The sequence below is a fragment of the Lichenostomus cassidix genome, chromosome 29 (genome assembly GCF_008360975.1).
Source record: "Lichenostomus cassidix isolate B80296 chromosome 29, HeHo_3.0, whole genome shotgun sequence".
Lineage (NCBI taxonomy): Eukaryota > Metazoa > Chordata > Aves > Passeriformes > Meliphagidae > Lichenostomus > Lichenostomus cassidix.
Genome location: NC_139509.1, coordinates 685,396 through 708,802, shown reverse-complemented (window position 1 = coordinate 708,802; position 23,407 = coordinate 685,396). Strand labels below are relative to the sequence as shown.

The window sequence follows — 23,407 nt, the reverse complement described above, 5'->3', positions numbered from 1 at the left end:
TTCCATCATTTTTTCCCTTTTTTTTTAAATTTTTTTCATCATTTTTCCATCTTTTTTTCCCTTTTTTTAAAAAATTTTTAAAATTTTTCCATCATTTTTCCCTTTTAAAATTTTTTTCATTATTTTCCATCTTTTTTTCCCTTTTTTAAAATTTTTAAATTTTTTCCATCATTTTTTCCTTTTTTAAAATTTTTTCCATCATTTTTCCATCATTTTTTCCTTATTTTTTTAAATTTTTAAAAATTTTTTCCATCATTTTTTCCCTTTTTTAAAAAATTTTTTTAAATTTTTTCCATCATTTTTTCCCTTTTTTTTTAAATTTTTTAAAATTTTTCCATTATTTTTTCCCTTTTTAAAAAAAATTTTTCATTATTTTCCATCATTTTTTCCTTTTTAAATTTTTTTATTTTTCCATCATTTTTTTCCCTTTAAAATTTTTTTAAATTTTCCATTATTTTATCCCTTTTTTCAAAATTTTTTCCATCATTTTTCCATCCTTTTTTTCCTTTATTAATTTTTTAATTTTCCATCATTTTTCTTTTTTTAATTTTTAAAAATTTTTCCATCATTTTTCCCTTTTTTTAAATTTTAAAAATATTTTTCCATCATTTTTCCCTTTTTAAAACATTTTAAATTTTTTCATAACTTTTCCTTTTTAAAATTTTTTCATTATTTTCCATCTTTTTTCCTTTTAAAAATTTTTTAAAATATTTTTCCATCATTTTTTCCCTTTTAAAATTTTTTTCCCATCATTTTCCCCCTTTTTTCTTAATTTTTAAAATATTTTCCATTTTTTTCCTTATTTTTAAATTTTTCCATCATTTTTTCCCTCATTTTTAAATTTTTTCCATCATTTTCCCTTTTTTAAATTTTTAAAAAAATTTTCCATCATTTTTCCCTTTTTTTTAAATTTTTAAAATATTTTTCCATCATTTTTTCCTTTTAAAATTTTTTCCATCATTTTTCCATCATTTTTTCCCTTTTCAAAAACTTTTTAGAATTTTTCCATCATTTTTCCCTTTTTAAAAATTTTAAAAATTTTAAAATTTTCATCTTTTTTTCTTTTTAAAATTTTTTTTCCATCATTTTTTCCCTTTAAAAAATATTTTTTCCATCGTTTTTCCATCATTTTTTCCCCTTTTTAAAAAAATTTTTTTCATTTTTTTCCTTTTTTTTAAAATTTTTTTCATTATTTTCCATCATTTTTTCCCTTTTTAAAAAAATGTTTTTCCATCGTTTTTCCATCGTTTTTTTCTCTTTTTTAAAATATTTTTTCCATCATTTTTCCATCATTTTTTTCCCTTTTTTAAAATTTTTTCATTATTTTCCATCATTTTTCCTTTTTTTTTAATTTTTAAAATTTTCCCTCATTTTCGGTTTTTTTAAATTTTTTCCATCATTTTCCATCATTTTTTCCCCTTTTTTTTAATTTTTAAAAATTTTTTCATCATTTTTTTTCCTCATTTTAAAATTTTTTTTCCATCCTTTTTTTCCCTCATTTTTAAATTTTTCCCATCATTTTTTTCCCTCATTTTTAAATTTTTTCCATAATTTTTTTCCTGATTTTAATTTTTTTTTCCATCATTTTTTCCCTTTTTTAAATTTTTAAAAATTTTTTCCATCATTTTTTCTTTTTTTAAAATTTTTTAAAATATTTTCCCATCATTTTTTCCCCTTTTTTTCTTTTTTTAAAAATATTTTCCCATCTTTTTTCCTTATTTTTAAATTTTTCCATCATTTTTCCCCTTTTTTCTTAAATTTTTAAAATATTTTTCCATCATTTTTTTCCCTTATTTTTAAATTTTTTCCATCATTTTTTTCCTTATTTTTAAATTTTTTCCATCATTTTTTCCTCATTTTTAAATTTTTTTCCATCATTTTCCCTTTTTTTTAAATTTTAAAAATTTTTTCCATCATTTTTCCCTTTTTTCTTAATTTTTAAAATATTTTTCCATCATTTTTTCCTTTTAAAAATTTTTTTTAAATTTTTTTTCCATCATTTTCATCATTTTTTTCCCTTTTTAAAATTTTTTTCCCATCATTTTTCCATCATTTCTTTCCCTTTTTTTAATTTTTAAAAATTTTTTTCATTTTTTTCCTTTTAAAAAAAATTTTTAAATTTTTTTCCATCATTTTTTTCCTACCTCTACACAACTCCATCCACTTCTTTTTTTTCATTTTATTTTTTTCCTTCTTTTTTTTTTTCCTCTTCGAATACATTACAGAGCTAAACATAAATATAAATACAAGTTTTTCTTCTTTTTTCTTTTTTTTGACCACAAACACAGAGAAAAAAAAAATTATTCACACAGAGAGAGAGAAAAAAACCCAAAAAAAGTCACAGTTTGTACTTTTTTGTCCTTTTTTTGTCCTTTTTTTGTCCTTTTTTGTCCTTTTTTTGTCCTTTTTTGTCCTTTTTTGTCCTTTTTTTGTCCTTTTTTAGTGATTTTTTGTCCTTTTTTTGTGGTTTTTTGTCCTTTTTTTGTGATTTTTTGTCCTTTTTTTGTCTTTTTTGTCCTTTTTTTGTCTTTTTTTGTCTTTTTTTTCCGGATGCTGCTTTAAATACGAGGAGGATGCGCTCGGAAAAAATGGAAAAAATTCAAGATTTCTTCAGGAAAAATCGGATTTTTTTGGGTCTCCGAGGAGAAAGGAGCAGCTGGAGAGGAAATTTCCCCAATTTTGCCCAATTTTTGCCCATTTTTTTCCCAATTTTTCCCCAATTTTCCCCAATATTTTCCCCCAATTTTCCCCCTATTTTCCCCAATTTTCCCCCATTTTCCCCCAATTTTCTCCAATTTTTGCTCAATTTTGCCGAATTTTTGCCCAATTTTCCCTCATTTTTCCCCAATTTTTGCCCAATTTCCCCAAATTTTCCCCAATTTTCCCCAATTTTGTCCAATTTTCCCCAGTTTTCCCCCATTTTTGCCCAATTTCCCCAATTTTGCCCATTTTTCACAATTTCCCCCAATTTTTCCCCATTTCCCCCAATTTTTCCCCATTTTTGCCCAATTTTTGCCCAATTTTTGCCCCAATTTTTCCCCATTTTCGCCCAATTTTTGCCCAATTTTCCCCCAATTTTACCCAATTTTTTGGGATTTTTTGGGGTTTTTTTAGAATAATTTTGGGAGGATTTTTGGAGGATTTTTAGGGGATTTTTGGAGGAATTTGGGAGGAATTTTGGAGGATTTTGGGTGATTTTTGGGAGGATTTTTGGGTGATTTTTGGAGGATTTTTTGGGGATTTTTGAGGGATTTTTAAGGGATTTTTGGAAGATTTTTAGGGGGATTTTTGGGATGATTTTAGGACGATTTTTGGGGAATTTTTGGGGGATTTTTAAGGGATTTTTGAAGGATATTTTTGGGTGATTTTAAAGAGATTTTCGAGGGATTTTTAAGGGATTTTTGAGGGATGTTTTGAGGGATTTTTGGGTGATTTTTGGGTGATTTTTGGGTGATTTTTAGGGGATTTTCGAGGCATATTTTGGGTGATTGTTGAGGGAGTTTTGGGATGATTTTGAGGGATTTTTGGGGAATTTTTGGGAGGATTTCTAAGGGATTTTTAAGGGATTTTCCAGGGATATTTCGGGTGATTTTTGGGATGATTTTTCGGGATTTTTGGGGTGATTTTTAAGGGATTTTTCGGGGATATTTTGGATGATTTTTGGGTGATTTTTGGGTGATTTTTGAGGGATATTTTGGGTGATTTTTGAGGGATATTTGAGAAATTTTTGGGTGATTTCTGAGGGATTTCTAAGAGATTTTTAAGGGATTTTCGAGGGATATTTCGGGTGATTTTTGGGATGATTCTTCGGGATTTTAAGGGATTTTAAAGGGATTTTTAAGGGATTTTTAGGATGATTCTTCTGGAATTTCTCCGGATAACACTCAGAACCTCCCAAAAGAACCATTTCTTGTGCGTCAGCAATAAATACACCAAAAAAAAATAAAATAAAATTCCCAAAAAACCCAAATTTCCCACCACCACCAAAAAAACCCCAAAAAAATCTCAATTTCTTCACTCCTTCTTCTCCTCCTCCGCCTCGTCTCTCTTCTCCTTTTCCCACTTCCTGCGGCGATTTTGGAACCAGATCTTGATTTTCGAGGGATATTTTGAGGGATTTTTGGGTGATTTTTGAGGGATTTCCAAGGGATATTTGGGGGGATTTTTGGGGGCTTTTTGAGGGATTTTTAAGGGATTTTTGAGGGATGTTTTGGGTGATTTTTGGGGGATTTTAAAGGGATTTTTAGGTGATTTTTGGGTGACTTTTGAGGGATATTTTGGGTGATTTTCGGGGGATATTTTGGGTGATTTTTGAGGGATTTCTAAGGGATTTTTAAGGGATTTTCGAGGGATATTTTGGGTGATTTTTGAGGGATTTCTAAGGGATTTTGGGGTCATTTCTAAAAGATTTTGGGGTGATTTTTGAAGGATTTTTTGGGGATGATTCTTCAGGGAATTTCTCCGGATCCCAAAAGAACCATTTCTTGTGCGTCAGCAATAAATACACCAAAAAAAAATAAAATAAAATTCCCAAAAAACTCAATTTTCCCACCCCACCACCAGCCAAAAAAACCCCAAAAAATCCCAATTTCTTCACTCCTTCTTCTCCTCCTCCTCCTCGTCCCTCTTCTCCTCCTTTTTCCACTTCCTGCGGCGATTTTGGAACCAAATCTTGATTTTCGAGGGATATTTGGGGTGATTTTTGGGGGATTTTTGGGTGATTTTTGAGGGATTTCTAAGGGATTTTTAAGGGATATTTGGGGGGATTTTTGAGTGATTTTTAAGGGATTTTTGGGGGATTTTTGGGTGACTTTTGAGGGATTTTTGGGGTGATTTTCGAGGGATATTTTGGGTGATTTTTGAGGGATATTTGGGAGATTTTTTGGGTGATTTTTGTGGGATTTTTAAGGGATATTTGGGGTGACTTTCGAGGAATTTTTGAGGGATTTTGGGGTCATTTTTGAGGGATTTTTTGGGGATGATTCTTCAGGGAATTTCTCCGGATCCCAAAAGAACCATTTCTTGTGCGTCAGCAATAAATACACCCAAAAAAAAAATTAAAAATTCCCAAAAAACTGAAATTTCCCACCCCACCACCAGCCAAAAAAACCCCAAAAAATTCCAATTTCTTCACTCCTTCTTCTCCTCCTCCGCCTCGTCTCTCTTCTCCTCCTTGGCCAAACTATCCGCAGCTCCTCCTCCTCCTCCTCCTCCTCCTCCTCCTCCTCCTCCTCCTCCTCCTCCTCCTCCGGCCAGCGTGGAGCTCAAATTACTCTCCTTTTTCCACTTCATGCGGCGGTTTTGGAACCAGATCTTGATTTTCGAGGGATATTTTGGGTGATTTTTGGGTGATTTTTGGGTGATTTTTGAGGGATTTCTAAGGGATTTTTAAGGGATATTTGGGGGGATTTTTGAGTGACTTTTGAGGGATATTTTGGGTGATTTTTGTGGAATTTTTGAGAGATTTTTTTGGGTGATTTTTGAGGGATTTTGGGGGGATTTTTGAAGGATTTTTTGGGGATGATTCTTCTGGGATTTCTCGGGGGGGGATAACACTCAGAATCTCCCAAAAGAAACATTTCTTGTGCGTCAGCAATAAATAGACCAAAAAAAAATAAAATAAAATTCCCAAATTTCCCGTAATTCCCACCCCACCACCACCAAAAAAACCCCAAAAAACCCCCAAAAAACCCCAAAAATCCCAATTTCTTCACTCCTTCTTCTCCTCCTCCGCCTCGTCTCTCTTCTCCTCCTTGGCCAAACTATCCGCAGCTCCTCCTCCTCCTCCTCCTCCTCCTCCTCCTCCTCCTCCTCCTCCTCCTCCTCCTCCTCCGGCCAGCGTGGAGCTCAAATTACTCTCCTTTTTCCACTTCATGCGGCGGTTTTGGAACCAGATTTTGATTTGGCGCTCGGTGAGGCAAAGCGCGTTGGCGATTTCGATCCTCCTGCGGCGGGTTAGGTACCGGTTGAAGTGGAATTCTTTCTCCAATTCTAGGGTTTGGTAGCGAGAGTAGATCTGCCTGCCGCGCCGCCGGTCCGCGCCGTAGCCGACGCCTGGGAAAATGGGGAAAAAAATATGAAAAAAGTGAAAAAAAATGAAATTATTTGGAAAAAAAAAATTTAAAAAAAATAAATTTAAAAAATTTTAAAAAATAAAATAAATTTTTAAAAAATTTTAGAAATGAAGTAAATTTAAAAAAACATTTTAGAAAATGAAATAAATTAAAAAAAAATAAAATAAATTTTTTAAAAAAATTTAAAAATGAAATAAATTTAAAAAAATTTTAAAAAATAAAATAAATTTAAAAAAAATAAAATAAAATTTTAAAAAAATTTAAAAAATGAAATAAATTTAAAAAAAATTTAAAAAATGAAATAAATTTTTAAAAAAATTTAAAAATGAAATAAATTTAAAAAAACATTTTAAAAAATGAAATAAATTTTTAAAAATTTTAAAAAATGAAATAAATTTAAAAATTAAATAAAATTTTAAAAAAATTTTAAAAATGAAATAAATTAAAAAAACATTTTAAAAATAAAATAAATTTTAAAAAAAATAAAATAAATTTTAAAAAAACATTTTAAAAAATGAAATTAGTTTACAAAAAAAAATTTTTAAAAATGAAGTAAATTTAAAAATTTAAAAATGAAATAAATTTAAAAAAAAAAATTTTAAAAAAATGAAATAAATTTAAAAAATTTTAAAAAAATGAAATAAATTTAAAAAAATTTAAAAATGAAATAAATTTAAAAAACATTTTTAAAAATGAAATAAATTTAAAAAACATTTTAAAAAATGAAATAATTTTTTAAAAAAAACATTTTAAAATGAAATAAATTTAAAAAAACATTTTAAAAATGAAATAAATTTTAAAAAAATTTTAAAAAATGAAATAAATTTTTAAAAAATAAAAAAATGAAATAAATTTAAAAAAATTAAATAAAATTTTAAAAAATTTTTAAAAAATGAAATAAATTTAAAAAACATTTTAAAAAATAAAATAAATTAAAAAAAAAAAAATAAAATTTAAAAAAATTTAAAAATGAAATAAATTTAAAAAAAAAAATTTAAAAAATGAAATAAATTTTTAAAAAAATTGAAAAAAATGAAATAAATTTAAAAAAACATTTTAAAAAAATGAAATAAATTTAAAAAAAAAAAATGAAATAAATTTTTAAAAAAAATTTTAAAAATGAAATAAATTTTAAAAAAATTTTTAAAAATGAAATAAATTTTAAAAAATTTAAAAAAATGAAATAAATTTAAAAAAAAATTTTAAAAAATTAAATAAATTTTTAAAAAATTTAAAAAATGAAATAAATTTTTAAAAAATTTTTTAAATGAAATAAATTTTTAAAAATTTTTTTAAAAATGAAATAAATTTTTAAAAAATTTAAAAATTAAATAAATTTTAAAAAAAATTTTAAAAATAAAATAAATTTTAAAAAAAAATTTAAAAAATGAAATAAATTTTTAAAAAAAAATTTAAAAATGAAATAAATTTTAAAAAAATTTAAAAAATGAAATAAATTAAAAAAAAATTTTAAAAAATAAAATAAATTTTAAAAACGTTTTAAAAATAAAATAAATTTTAAAAACATTTTAAAAAATGAAATTAGTTTGCAAAAAAATTTTTAAAAAATGAAATAAATTAAAAAAAAAAATTTAAAAAATGAAATAAATTTTTTTAAAAAATTTTAAAAAATGAAATAAATTTTTAAAAAAAATTTTTAAAAAATGAAATAAATTTAAAAAAATGAATGAAATGAAGGAAATGAAAGAAAAGAAATGAAAAAATGAAATAAAATTTAAAAAAATGAATGAAAAAAATGAAATGAATGAAAAAAAATTTTAAAAATAAATTTAAAAAATGAAATGAATGAAAAAAATTTTAAAAAATGAATTAAAAAATAAAATAAATTTTAAAATAAATAAAATAAATTTTAAAAATAAACTAAATTGAAAAAATGAATCAATTTTTAAAAATAAAATAAATTTAAAAAATAAAATAAAAATTAAAAAAAATAAAATAAATTTTAAAAATCAAATAAATTAAAAAATAAAAAAATTAATTTAAAAAATAAAATACATTTAAAAATAAATAAAATAAATTTTTAAAAATAAAATAAATTGAAAAAATAAATAAATTTTTAAAAAATAAAATAAATTCTAAAAATAGAATAAAAATAAATTTTAAAAAATGAAATAAATTTTAAAAATCAAATAAATTAAAAAATACATAAAATAAATTTTTTAAAATAAAATAAATTTTAAAAAATAAAATAAATTAAAAAATAAAATAAAAATAAATTTTAAAAAATAAAATAAATAAAAAATAAAATAAATTTTAAAAATAAAATAAATTAAAAAATAAATTAAATTTTAAAAAACAAATAAATTCAATTAAAAGAATAAAATAAATTGAAAAAAATAAAGTAAAATTTAAAAAATGAAATAAATGAAAAAAAGTAAAATTTAAAAAAACTAAAATAAATTTAAATAAAATAAAATAAATTTTAAAATAATAAAATAATTTTTTTAAAAAAAAGAAAGTAAAAAAAAAATAAAATTCCAAAAGAATCTCCCCAATCCCCACCAGCGTGACAACACCCCGAACGCAGAAAAATAAATGAAAATTGTGTTTTCCAAGAGTGTTTTGAATCGGTTTTGATGTAGAAATCGAGGAGTTTGGGGTTGGGAGAGGAGGGATTGTCAGTCCGGGATTTTTAACGAGGATTTGGGAGAGATGGGGTTAATATTTCCCTGATTTCCCAGGATTTGGGGAGCTGGGGATGAGTTTTGGCTGATTTTCTAGGATTTGGGGGGAATTTGAGTTAATTTTCCCTGATTTTCCAGGATTTTGGGGAGCTGAGGATGATTTTCCCCTAATTTCTCAGGATTTTGGGGGAGCTGGGGTTGATATTTCCCTGATTTCCCAGGATTTGAGGAGCTGGGGTGAGTTTTGAGTGATTTTTCCAGGATTTTGGGGGAGCTGGGGTTAATTTTTCCCGATTTCTCAGTATTTGGGGAACTGGGGGTGAGTTTTGAGTGATTTTCCAGGATTTTGGGGAGGTAGGGACGATATTTCCCAAGATTTTGGGGAGCTGGGGATGATTTTTCCCTAATTTCCAAGGATTTTGGGGGAATTTGGGTTAATTTTTCCCTAATTTCCCAGGATTTTGGGAACCTGGGGATGATTTTTCCTGGATTTCCCAGTATTTTGGGGAGGTAGGGATGATATTTCCCAGGATTTTGAGGAGCTGGGGGTGAATTTTGTCTGATTTTCTAGGATTTTGGGGAGCTGGGATTGATTTTTCCCTAATTTCCAAGGATTTTGGGAACCTGGGGACGATTTTTCCCTAATTTCCCAGGATTTTGAGGAGCTGGAGTTAATTTTTCCCTGATTATCCAGGATTTTGGGGAGCTGGGGATGATTTTTTGGCTGATTTTCTAGGATTTTGGGGGAGATGGAGTTAATTTTTCCTGGATTTCCCAGGATTTGAGGAGCTGGGGATGATATTCCCCAGGATTTTGGGGAGCTGGGGATGATTTTTCCCTAATTTCCCAGGATTTGGGGAGCTGGGGGTGAGTTTTGAGTGATTTTTCCAGGATTTTGGGGGAGCTGGGGTTAATTTTTCCCTGATTTCCCAGGATTTGGGGAGCTGGGGATGATTTTTCCCTGATTTTCCAGGATTTTAGGGAGGTAGGGACGATATTTCCCAAGATTTTGGGGAGCTGGGGATGATTTTTCCCTAATTTCCAAGGATTTTGGGGGAGCTGGGGTTAATTTTTCCCTGATTTCCCAGGATTTTGGGAGCTGGGGATGAGTTTTGAGTGATTTTTCCAGGATTTTGGGGAGCTGGGGTTAATTTTTCCTTATTTCCCAGGATTTTGGGGAGCTGGGGATGAATTTTGCCTGATTTTCTAGGATTTTTGGGAGCTGGGGATGATATTCCCCAGGATTTTGGGGAGCTGGGGATGAGTTTTTGGCTGATTTTCTAGGATTTTGGGGGAATTTGAGTTAATTTTTCCCTGATTTTCCAGGATTTTGGGGAGATGGGGGTGAGTTTTGAGTGATTTTCTAAGATTTTTGGGAGCTGGGGATGATATTTCCCAGGATTTTGAGGAGCTGGGGATGAATTTTGCCTGATTTTCTAGGATTTTGGGGGAGTTGGGGATTATTTTCCCCTAATTTTCAAGGATTTTGGGGAGCTGGGGTTAATTTTTCCTTAATTTCCAAGGATTTTGGGGAACCTGGGGATGATTTTCCCAGGATTTTGGGGACCTGGGGATGAATTTTGTCTGATTTTCTAGGATTTTGAGGAGCTGGGGTTAATTTTTCCTTAATTTCCCAGGATTTTGGGGAGCTGGGGATGATATTTCCCTAATTTCCAAGGATTTTGGGGGAATTTGGGTTAATTTTTCCCTGATTTTCCAGGATTTTGGGAACCTGGGGATGTTTTTTCCTGGATTTCCCAGTATTTGGGGAGCTGGGGATGATATTCCCAGGATTTTGAGGAGCTGGGGGTGAATTTTGTCTGATTTTCTAGGATTTTGGGGAGCTGGGATTGATTTTTCCCTAATTTCTCAGGATTTTGGGGAGCTGGGGTTAATTTTTCCCTGATTTTCCAGGATTTTGGGGAGATGGGGATGAGTTTTGGCTAATTTTCTAGGATTTTTGGGAACCTGGGGATGATATTCCCCAGGATTTTGGGGAGGTGGGGGTGAGTTTTTGGCTGATTTTCTAGGATTTTGGGGGAATTTGAGTTAATTTTTTCCTGATTTTCCAGGATTTTGGGGAGATGGGGGTGAGTTTTGAGTGATTTTCTAGGATTTTTGGGAGCTGGGGTTGATATTTCCCAGGATTTTGAGGAGCTGGGGATGAATTTTCCCTGATTTTCTAGGATTTTGGAGGAGTTGGGGATTATTTTCCCCTAATTTCTCAGGATTTTGGGGAGCTGGGGTTAATTTTGCCCTGATTTCCAAGGATTTTGGGGACCCAGCCCCAGATTTTTCCCTGATTTTCCAAAATTTGGGGATCTGGGGTTGATTTTTCCCTGATTTCCCAGGATTTGGGGAACCCAATCCCAGATTTTCCCTAATTTCCCAAGATTTGGGAAACCAAATCCTACATTTTTCTCTAATTTCCCAGGATTTGGGAAACCCAATCCCAGATTTTCCCTAATTTCCCAGGATTTGGGACAACCAGGAACCATTTTCCCTAATTCCCAAGGATTTTTGGGACACAATTCCACATTTTTCCCTGACTCCCAAGGTTTTCGCTCAGCCAGAGATTATTTCCCCTAATTTCCAAGAATTTAGGACATCCAGGCCCAATTTTTTCCCTAATTCCCAAAGTTTTAGGACATCCAGAGCCAATTTTCCCAATTTCCAAGGATTTGGAGCATCCAGGAGCAATTTTTCCCCAATTTCCAAACTTTTGGGGCACCCAGGAACAATTTTCCCCAATTTCCCAGGATTTAGGACATCCAGGGACAACTTTTCCCTAATTCCCAAAGTTTTGGAGCATCCAGAGCCAATTTCCCCCAATTTCCAAGGATTTAGGACATCCAGGCACCATTTTTTTCCAAATTTCTAAGCATTTAGAGTGTCCAGGAGCAATTTTTTCCTAATTTCCAAGGATTTAGGACATCCAGAGCCATTTTTTTAGGGCATTCAGAGACAATTTCCCCTAATTTCCAAGGATTTAGGACATCCAGGCACAATTTTTCCCCAAATCTCAAAGTTTTGGGACATCCAGAGACAATTTTCCCCAATTTCCAATGTTTTGGAGCAGCCAGGGACATTTTTTCCCCAATTTCCAAGAACTCAGGACATCCAGAGCCAATTTTTCCCTAATTTCCGAGGATTTAGGACATCCAGGGACAATTTTTTAGGACATTCAGAGCCAATTTTCCCAAAATTCCCAAAGTTTTAGGACATTCAGAGCCAATTTTCCCCTAATTTCCAAGAATTTAGGACATCCAGGGACAATTTTCTCCCTAATTTCCAAGGATTTAGGACATCCAGGCACAATTTTTCCCCAAATCCCAAAGTTTTGGGACATCCAGAGCCAATTTTCCCCAATTTCCAATGTTTTGGAGCAGCCAGGGACATTTTTTCCCCAATTTCCAAGAACTCAGGACATCCAGGAACATTTTTCCCCAATTCCCAAGGATTTAGGACATCCAGGGATAATTTTTTAGGACATCCAGAGCCAATTTTCCCCAAATTCCCAAAGTTTTAGGACATTCAGAGCCAATTTTTCCCAATTTCCAAGGATTTAGGACATCCAGGGACATTTTTCCCCAAATTTCCAAGGATTTGGGACATTCAGGGTGAATTTTTCCCCAATTTCTAAGAGTTTAGGACATCCAGAGCCAATTTTTTCCCTAATTTCCAAGGATTTGGGACATTCAGAGCCAATTTTCCCCTAATTTCTAACGATTTCGAGCATCCAGGAGCAATTTTTTCCTAATTTCCAAGGATTTAGGACATCCAAGGACAATTTTTTCCCCAAATTCCCAAAGTTTTAGGACATTCAGAGCCAATTTTTCCCTAATTTCCGAGGATTTAAAGCATCCAGAAACATTTTTTCCCTAATTTCCAATGTTTTAGGGCATTCAGAGCCAATTACCCCCAATTCCCAAGGATTTAGGACATCCAGGGATAATTTTCCTCCAATTTCCAAGGATTTATTTCCCCCAATTTCCGAGGATTTAGGGCATTCAGGGTGAATTTTTCCCTAATTCCCAAAGTTTTAGGACATCCAGAGCCAATTTTTCACTATTTTCCAAGACTTTAGGACATCCAGGGACATTTTTTTCCCTCATTTCCGAGGATTTAAAGCATCCAAACACACTTTTTTCCCTAATTTCCAATTTTTTAGGACATCCAGAGCCAATTTTTTCCCTAATTTCCAATTTTTTAGGACATCCAGAGTCAATTTTTTCCCTAATTTCCAAGGATTTAGGACATCCAGGCACAATTTTTTAGGGCATTCAGAGCCAATTTCCCCCAATTTCCAAGGATTTAGGACATCCAGGGACATTTTTCCCCAAATTTCCAAGGATTTGGGACATTCAGGGTGAATTTTTCCCCAATTTCCAATTTTTTAGGACATCCAGAGCCAATTTTTCCCTGATTTCCGAGGATTTAAAGCATCCAGACACACTTTTCCTCTATTTTCCAAGGATTTCGAGCATCCAGGAGCAATTTTTTCCTAATTTCCCAGGATTTAGGACATCCAGGGACAAATATTTAGGACATCCAGGCATAATTTCCCGAAATTCCCAAAGTTTTAGGACATTCAGAGCCAATTTTTTCCTAATTTCCGAGGATTTAGGACATCCAGGGACAATTTTTTAGGACATTCAGAGCCAATTTTTTTCCCTAATTTCTAATGATTTAGAGCATCCAGAAGCAATTTTTTCCTAATTTCCGAGGATTTAAAGCATCCAAACACACTTTTTTCCCTAATTTCCAATTTTTTAGGACATCCAGAGCCAATTTTTTCCCAATTCCCAAAGTTTTAGGACATTCAGAGCCAATTTTTCCCCTAATTTCCAAGGATTTAGGACATCCAGGGAAAATTTTTTAGGGCATTCAGAGACAATTTTCCCAAAATTCCCAAGGATTTAGGACATCCAGAGCCAATTTTTTCCCAATTCCCAAGAATTTAGGACATCCAGGGACATTTTTCCCCAAATTTCCAAGGATTTGGGACATTCAGGGTGAATTTTTCCCCAATTATCCAAGAATTTAGGACACTCAGAGCCAATTTTTCCCTAATTTCCGAGGATTTAAAGCATCCAGACACATTTTTTTTCCCTAATTTCCAATGTTTTAGGGCATTCAGAGCCAATTTCCCCCAATTCCCAAGGATTTAGGACATCCAGGGATAATTTTCCTCCAATTTCCAAGGATTTATTTCCCCCAATTTCCGAGGATTTAGGGCATTCAGGGTGAATTTTTCCCTAATTTCCAAAGTTTTAGGACATCCAGAGCCAATTTTTCACTGTTTTCCAAGAATTTAGGACATCCAGGGATAATTTTTTCCCTAATTTCCGAGGATTTAAAGCATCCAGGGATAATTTTTCCCTAATTTCCAAGGATTTAAAGCATCCAAACACACTTTTTTCCCTAATTTCCAATTTTTTAGGACATCCAGAGCCAATTTTTCCCTAATTTCCGAGGATTTAAAGCATCCAGACACACTTTTCCTCGATTTTCCAAGGATTTCGAGCATCCAGGAGCAATTTTTTCCTAATTTCCAAGGATTTAGGACATCCAGGGACAATTTTTTAGGACATTCAGAGACAATTTCCCCCAATTCCCAAGGATTTGGGACATTCAGAGCCAATTTTTCCCTAATTTCCAAGAATTTAAAGCATCCAAACACACTTTTTCCCCTAATTTCCGAGGATTTAAAACATCCAGGCACAATTTTTTCCCAATTTCCAAGGATTTAGGACATCCAGGGACATTTTTCCCCAAATTTCCAAGGATTTGGGACATTCAGGGTGAATTTTTCCCCAATTTCTAAGAGTTTAGGACATCCAGAGCCAATTTTTTCCCTAATTTCCAAGGATTTGGGACATTCAGAGCCAATTTTCCCCTAATTTCTAACGATTTAGAGCATCCAGGAGCAATTTTTTCCTAATTTCCAAGGATTTAGGACATCCAAGGACAATTTTTTCCCTAATTTCCAAGGATTTAGGACATCCAGAGCCAATTTTTCCCTAATTTCCGAGGATTTAGGACATCCAGGGACAATTTTTTAGGGCATTCAGAGACAATTTTCCCCAAATTTCCAAGGATTTAGGACATTCAGAGCCAATTTTTTCCCTAATTTCCAAGAATTTAGGACACCCAGAGCCAATTTTTCCCTAATTTCCGAGGATTTAAAGCATCCAGACACACTTTTCCCCCTAATTTCCAATGTTTTAGGGCATTCAGAGCCAATTTCCCCCAATTCCCAAGGATTTAGGACATCCAGGGACATTTTCCTCCAATTTCCAAGGATTTATTTCCCCCAATTTCTGAGGATTTAGGGCATTCAGGGTGAATTTTTCCCTAATTTCCAAAGTTTTAGGACATCCAGAGCCAATTTTTCCCTAATTTCCAAGGATTTAAAGCATCCAAACACACTTTTTTCCCTAATTTCCAATTTTTTAGGACATCCAAACACACTTTTTTCCCTAATTTCCAATTTTTTAGGACATCCAGAGCCAATTTTTTCCCTAATTTCCGAGGATTTAAAGCATCCAGACACACTTTTTCTCTATTTTCCAAGGATTTCGAGCATCCAGGAGCAATTTTTTCCTAATTTCCAAGGATTTAGGACATCCAGGGACAATTTTTTAGGACATTCAGAGACAATTTCCCCCAATTCCCAAGGATTTGGGACATTCAGAGCCAATTTTTCCCTAATTTCCAAGAATTTAAAGCATCCAAACACACTTTTTCCCCTAATTTCCGAGGATTTAAAACATCCAGGCACAATTTTTTCCCAATTTCCAAGGATTTAGGACATCCAGGGACATTTTTCCCCAAATTTCCAAGGATTTGGGACATTCAGGGTGAATTTTTCCCCAATTTCTAAGAGTTTAGGACATCCAGAGCCAATTTTTTCCCTAATTTCCAAGGATTTGGGACATTCAGAGCCAATTTTCCCCTAATTTCTAACGATTTAGAGCATCCAGGAGCAATTTTTTCCTAATTTCCAAGGATTTAGGACATCCAAGGACAATTTTTTCCCTAATTTCCAAGGATTTAGGACATCCAGAGCCAATTTTTCCCTAATTTCCGAGGATTTAGGACATCCAGGGACAATTTTTTAGGGCATTCAGAGACAATTTTCCCCAAATTTCCAAGGATTTAGGACATTCAGAGCCAATTTTTTCCCTAATTTCCAAGAATTTAGGACACCCAGAGCCAATTTTTCCCTAATTTCCGAGGATTTAAAGCATCCAGACACACTTTTCCCCCTAATTTCCAATGTTTTAGGGCATTCAAAGCCAATTACCCCCAATTTCCCAAGGATTTAGGACATCCAGGGATAATTTTCCTCCAATTTCCAAGGATTTATTTCCCCCAATTTCCGAGGATTTAGGGCATTCAGGGTGAATTTTTCCCTAATTTCCAAAGTTTTAGGACATCCAGAGCCAATTTTTCACTGTTTTCCAAGAATTTAGGACATCCAGGGATAATTTTTTCCCTCATTTCCGAGGATTTAAAGCATCCAGGGATAATTTTTTCCTAATTTCCAAGGATTTAAAGCATCCAAACACACTTTTTTCCCTAATTTCCAATTTTTTAGGACATCCAGAGCCAATTTTAAACCTAATTTCCAATTTTTTAGGACATCCAGAGCCAATTTTTTCCTAATTTCCGAGAATTTAAAGCATCCAGACACACTATTTCTCTATTTTCCAAGGATTTCGAGCATCCAGGAGCAATTTTTTCCTAATTTCCAAGGATTTAGGACATCCAGGGATAATTTTTTAGGACATTCAGAGCCAATTTTCCCCAAATTCCCAAAGTTTTAGGACATTCAGAGCCAATTTTTCCCTAATTTCCGAGGATTTAGGACATCCAGGGACAATTTTTTAGGACATTCAGAGCCAAATTTCCCCAAAATTCCCAAAGTTTTAGGACATTCAGAGCCAATTTTCCCCAAAATTCCCAAGGATTTAGGACATTCAGAGCCAATTTTTTCCTAATTTCCAAGGATTTAGGACATCCAGGGACAATTTTTTTAGGACATTCAGAGCCAAATTTCCCCCAAAATTCCCAAAAATTCAGGACAACAATCAATCCTCACCTTCCCCAAAAAATAAACTTCCAAATCCCCAATTTTCCTCTCCTCTCCTCTCAGCAAATCCACTTTAAAAATCCTCATTTTTTAATTTTATTTTATTGAATTTAACGACGTTTCAACCCCTAAAAATCCCTTTAATTAATCAGCCCAGGAAAATTTTTAAATCCCCATTTTTAAATTTTATTTTATTTTATTTTTATTTAATTTTACGACGTTTCAACCCCTAAAAATCCCTTTAATTAATCAGCCGAGGAAAATGTTAAAATCCCCATTTTTAGATTTTATTTTTATTTAATTTAACGACGTTTCAACCCCTAAAACTCCCTTTAATTAATCAGCCCAGGAAAATTTTTAAATCCCCATTTATTTTTATTTTTATTTTTATTTTTATTTAATTTAACGACGTTTCAACCCCTAAAATTCCCTTTAATTAATTAGCCCAGGAAAATTTGAAAATCCCCATTTATTTTTATTTTTATTTTTATTTAATTTAACGACGTTTCAAGCCCTAAAAAATCCCTTTCATTAATCAGCCCAGGAAAATTTTAAAATCCCCATTTATTTTTATTTTTATTTTTATTTTTATTTTTATTTTTATTTAATTTCACGACGTTTCAACCCCTAAAAATCCCTTTAATTAATCAGCCGAGGAAAATTTTAAAATCCCCATTTATTTTTATTTTTATTTTTATTTTTATTTTTATTTTTTATTTTATTTTTATTTAATTTAACGACGTTTCAACCCTTAAAACTGCCTTTAATTAATTAGCCCAGGAGGCTAACGAGGCCGAGGTTGGGCAATAAAAGCCATAAAAGGCTTCAGGCGGATTTTGGGGTTTTTTATGAGGCAATAAAAAGTCCTTCCGAGGGGAAAGAAAAAAGGAGAGGAAGGAAAAAAAAAAGGGAAATCAATAAAAGGCGCCGAGATCATTTATTTCCGCCCGCTGAGCCCCGCGTGGGAAAAGAAATGGAATGAAATAGGGGGGGAAGAATGGGGTGGTGGAGGGGAAAAAATAAAAAAAAATCCTAAAAAAATCCCCAAAAAATCCCCAGAAAATCCCCAGAAAATCCCCAGAAAATTCCCAAAAAAATCCCCAAAAAATAAAAAAAAAAAAAAAAAAAAAATCAAAAATCCCCCAAAAATCCCAAAAAATAAAAAAAAATCCCAAAAATTTTTTAAAAATCTCCCAAAAATCCCAAAAAAATCCCCAAAATATCCCAAAATTTTCCCAAAAAATCCCCAAAAAATCCCCAAAAAATCCCTAAAAATCCCCAAAAATCCACCAAAAATCCCAATAAAATCCCAAAAAATCCCCAAAAATAAAAAAATCCCCAAAAAATCCAAAAAAACCCCCAACAATATCCCCAAACAAATCCCCAGAAAATCCCAAAAAAATCCCCCAAAAATCTCAAAAAAATCCCCAAAAAATCCCAAAAATCCCCCAAAATTCCCAAAAATCCCAAAAAATCCAAAAAAATCCCCAAAAATCCCAAAAAATCCCAAAAAAATACCCAAAAAGTCCCCTAAAAATCCCCAAAAAATCCCCAAAATCCCTAAAAAATCCCCAAAAATCCAAAAAAAAATCCCAAAAAATCCCAAAAAATCCCTAAAAATCCCAAAAAATCCCCAAAAAATCCCTAAAAATCCCCCAAAATCCCCAAAAATTCCCAAAAAATCCCCAAAAAATCCCCAAAAATCCCCAAAAAATCCCAAAAAATCCCAAAAAAATCCCAAAAATCCAAAAAAATCCCCAAAAAATCCCAAAAAAATCCCCAAAAAATCCCAAAAAATCCCCAAAAATCCCCAAAAAATCCCAAAAATCCCCAAACCAAAAATCCCCAAAATCCCAAAATATCCCAAAAATATCCCAAAAATCCAAAATCCCAAAATCCTCAAAATCCCAAAATCCCCAAAACCAAAAATATACCAAAAAAATCCCAAAAATATCCAAAAAATCCCCAAAAAATCCCAAAAAATCCCCAAAAAAATCCCAAAAAAATCCCAAAAAAATCCCTAAAAATCCCTAAAAAATCCCTAAAAAATCCCTAAAAAATCCTAAAAAAATCCAAAAAAAATGGGGAGGAAGGAAAATGGTGAGAGGAAAATGAGGGGAAATTGGAGAGAAAATGAGGAGAGAAAATGAGGAGAGAAAATAAATAAGAAGAGAAAATGAGGAGAGAAAATAAGAAGAGAAAAAAAATAAGAAGAGAAAAAAAATAAGAAGAGAAAATAAATAAGAAGAGAAAAAAAATAAGAAGAGAAAATAAATAAGAAGAGAAAATAAATAAGAAGAGAAAATAAATAAGAAGAGAAAATAAGAAGAGAAAATAAGAAGAGAAAATAAGAGAAAATAACAGAAAATAAGAAGATAAAATAAGAGAAAATAAGAAAATAAGAAGAGAAAATAAGAGAAAATAAGAAGAGAAAATGAGAAAAAATAAGAAGAGAAAATAAGAAGAGAAAACGAGAAGAGAAAATAAGAAAATAAGAGGAGAAAATAAGAGGAAATAAGAAGAGAAAATGAGAAAATAAAAAGAGAAAATAAGAGAAAATAACAAGAGAAAAATAAGAAGAAAAAATGGTAACAGAAAATAAAATGACAAGAAAAAAATGGCAACAGAAAATGAAATAATGACAAGAAAATGGCAACAGGAAATAAAATGACCAAAAAAATAACAATAAAAATGAAATGACGACGAGAAAATGGCAACAGAAAATAAAATTGTGAGAAAAAAAGGCAACAAAAAATAAAATAATGACAAGAAAATGGCAACAAAAGTAAAATAATGGCAAAAAAATGGCGAGAAAAATAAAATAATGGCAAAAAAATGGCAACAAAAATAAAATAATGGCAAAAAAATGGCGAGAAAAATAAAATAATGGCAAAAAAATGGCGAGAAAAATAAAATAATGACCAAAAAAAATCCCAAAAAAATTAAAATGACCACAAAAAATAACAACAAAAAATAGCAACAACAAAATAAAATGGTGACAAAAGAAAATAAAAATAAAAATAAAAAAATAAAAAAATAAAGTAACGACCGAAAAAATGACAACAAAAAATAAAATGATGACAAAAGAGTAACAAAAAGATAAAATAATGGCGAAAAAATAACAATAAAAATAAAATAACGACCAAGAAAAATGGCAACAAAAAATAAAATGACGCCAAAAAAACCCAATAAAAACGAAGATAAAGACCAAAAAAAATAGTAAAAATGGAAATAACCACCAAAAAACCCCCAAAATATTAAAATAATCACCGAAAAAAACCCCAAAAATTAAAATAACCACCAAAAAAATCACAAAAATGAAAATAAGCGCAAAAAAAATCCAAAAAATTAAAACAACCACCAAAAAAATAAAATAATCACCCAAAAACCAAAATAACCACCAAAAAACCCCAATAAAAATAAAATTACCCCCCAAAAAAATAACAATAAAATAAAATAAACCCCCGAAAATTTCAAATAACCACCAAAACGACACCCAAAATTAAAATAGCTACCGAAAAAACAACGATAAAATTGAAATAACCACCAAAACTCCCCCAAAAAACTAAAATATTCCCCCAAAAGTTAAAATAACCACCAAAAAAATTAAAATAACCACCAAAATATTAAAATAACCACCAAAAAACAACCCAAAAAATTAAAATAACCACCAAAAAACACCCCAAAAAATTAAAATAACCACCAAAAAACACCCCAAAAAATTAAAATAACCATCAGAAATCCCCCAGAAACTAAAATAACCACCAAAAAAATTAAAATAACCATCAAAAAATTAAAATAACCACCCCAAAAATTCAAATAACCGCCAAAAAAATTCAAATAACCACCAAAAACATTGAAACAACCACCAAACCCCCCCAAAAATTAAAATAATCCCCCCAAAAAAACCCCAAAAAATTCAAATAACCGCCAAAAAAATTGAAATAACCACCAAAAACCCCCCAAAACCTAAAATCACCCCCCAAAAAACCCCCGAAAGTAAAACAACCACCGAAAAAACCCCAAAAATTAAAAATAACCACCTAAAATATAACAATAAACTAAAATAAGCCCCTCAAAAATTAAGATAACCACCAAAACCCCCCCAAAAAACTAAAATAACCGCCAAAAAGCCCCCAAAAAATTAAAATAACCACCAAAAAACCCCCCAAAAACATAATAACCACCAAAAAAATAACAATAAAAATTGAAATAACTACAAAAAAACCCCAAAAAATGAGACTAACCACCAAAATCCCCGCCAAAAAATTAAAATAACCACCAAAAATACCCCCAAAAATTAAAATAACCCCCCCAAAAATTCAAACAACCATCAAAAACCCCCCAAAAGATTAAAACAAAGCCCCCAAAAATTAAAATAACCACAAAAACCCCCCAAAATTAAAACAACCCCAAATAACTAAAATAAACCCCCAAAAAATTAAAACAACCCCCAAAAATTCAAATAACCCCCAAAATTAAAATAACCACCAAAACCCCTGAAAACTAAAACAACCACTAAAACCCCCAAAATTCAAACAACCCCCAAAACTAAAACAACCCCCAAAATTCAAACAACCACCAAAAAATCCCAAAAATTAAAATAACCCCCAAAATTAAAATAAATCCCAAAATTAAAACAACCACAAAGAAACCCCCCAAAAACTAAAATAAACCCCCAAAAACTAAAAATAACCCCGAAAAACAAAACAACCCCCAAAAACCAAACAACCCCCCAAAAACTCAAACAAACCCCCAAAAATTCAAACAACCCCCAAAACCCCCAAAATTAAAACAAAGCCTCAAAAATTAAAATAACCACAAAAAAATCCCCAGAAAACTAAAAATTATCCCCAAAAAACTAAAATAAACCCCCATAAAACAAACCCCCAAAAATTCAAACAGCCACCAAAATCCCCCAAAAAGAGAATAACCCCCAAAACCCCCAAAAATTAAAACAACCACCAAAACCCCAAAAATTAAAACAAAGCCCCAAATGAAAATAACCCCCAAAAAATCCAAACAACCCCCAAAAATTAAAATAACTCCAAAAACCAAAACAACCCCAAAAATTCAACCACCCCAAACCCCAAAAACCCCCCAAAAATCCCCACCACCAACTCCTCACCGCTATGCGAGTTCATCCTCTGCATCCACGGATAAATCTGAATCCCGTTCTTCTGCTCGGCCGCCGCCTGCCTGCCCTGCTCGGAGCTCGGAGCTCCGCCGAACTCCTGCGCCGCGGAGCTCTGCCGGCAGCTCGCCAGCACCTCCTTGTCCTGGTAAAACCCACTCGATCCGTAATCGTACGGAGCTCTGGCCGAGCCGAAAACCACATTTTCCTGCGGCGAGTAGAAGGGAGGCGAGTAGAGGCGGTTGGGGTTGATGGTCCCGCCGCCGCCGTACGCCGGGAAATGCCGAACGGCTTCGTAAGCGCTCGAGTTGAGAGCCACGTTGGGCAGCACGTCCTGCGCGCCGCCGAGGTGGCACGGCAGGGAGGGGTTCGGGAAGTACGAGTTCATGGTGTCTGGGGGGGTTTTTTTTTTTGGGGGTTTTGGGGTTTTCCGATTTTTTTCCGGGTTTTTTGGGGTTTTTTTAGCGATTTATTCCGATTTTTTCCGGTTTTTTTCGCGATTTATTCCGATTTTTTGCGGATTTTTTGGCGATTTATTCCGATTTTTTGCGGATTTTTTGGCGGTTTATTCCGATTTTTTGCGGATTTTTTGGCGATTTATTCCGATTTTTTGCGGATTTTTTGGCGATTTATTCCGATTTTTTGCCGGTTTTTTGCGGATTTTTTCGCGATGTTTTGCCGGTTTTTTCAGGCCTTTTTCGCGATTTTTTAGCGATTTTTTAGCGATTTATTCCGATTTTTTGCGGATTTTTTAGCGATTTATTCCGATTTTTTCCGGGTTTTTTAGCGGTTTATTCCGATTTTTTGGGGATTTTTTGGCGATTTATTCCGATTTTTTGCGGATTTTTTCGCGATGTTTTGCCGGTTTTTTCAGGCCTTTTTCGCGGGTTTTTTTCCGATTTTTTTGCGGGTTTTTGCGGATTTTTCGCGATTTTTTTCGGATTTTTTCGCGGTTTTTTGGGGGTTTTTGGGGGTTTTTTTGTCGGTTTTTTTGCGGATTTTTTAGCGATTTATTCCGATTTTTTTGCCGATTTTTTCAGGTCTTTTTCGCGGATTTTTGGGGTTTTTTGGGGGATTTTTTAGCGATTTATTCCGATTTTTTGCCGGTTTCTTGCGGATTTTTTGGTGATTTTCTCAGGCCTTTTTCGCGATTTTTTGGGGTTTTTTTCCGGGTTTTTTTGCGGATTTTTTAGCGATTTATTCCGATTTTTTGCGGATTTTTTGGCGATTTTTTGCTGATTTTTTCAGGCCTTTCTCGTGATTTTTTCCGGGTTTTTTGCCGATTTTTAAGCGATTTATTCCGATTTTTTGCGGATTTTTTGGCGATTTATTCCGATTTTTTGGCCGGTTTTTTGCGGATTTTTTCGCGATTTTTTTCAGATTTTTGATGGTTTTCTCAGGCCTTTTTCGAGGTTTTTTTAGGGCTTTTTGGAGGGTTTTTTTCCGAGTTTTTTGA

General features: G+C 32.1%; 2 protein-coding genes across 2 annotated transcripts in view; one reads left to right on the top strand and one right to left on the bottom strand.

Annotated features, from left to right (window-relative positions):
• The window catches only part of LOC146425770 (chromobox protein homolog 5-like), a 411,406-nt gene that overhangs the window by 212,228 nt on the left and 175,771 nt on the right, over positions 1–23,407 (top strand). The window lies entirely within an intron of this gene.
• On the bottom strand, positions 5,669–22,348 carry HOXC6 (homeobox C6). Its single transcript, XM_085041321.1, has 2 exons — positions 21,946–22,348; positions 5,669–6,054 (listed from the first exon to the last, which is right to left on the bottom strand). Exons 1-2 carry the CDS (start codon positions 22,337–22,339, stop codon positions 5,711–5,713), a joined length of 738 nt encoding a protein of 245 aa, XP_084897447.1. The 5' UTR covers positions 22,340–22,348; the 3' UTR covers positions 5,669–5,710.

Bases quoted from the DNA above. Each gene is read 5' to 3' on its own strand.
- HOXC6 (XM_085041321.1), bottom strand. From the start codon at position 22,339: ATGAACTCGTACTTCCCGAACCCCTCCCTGCCGTGCCACCTCGGCGGC. The intron at 6,055-21,945 runs GTGAGGAGTTGG...CCATTTTCCCAG, and splicing joins GAGGATGAACTCGCATAGCG to GCGTCGGCTACGGCGCGGAC.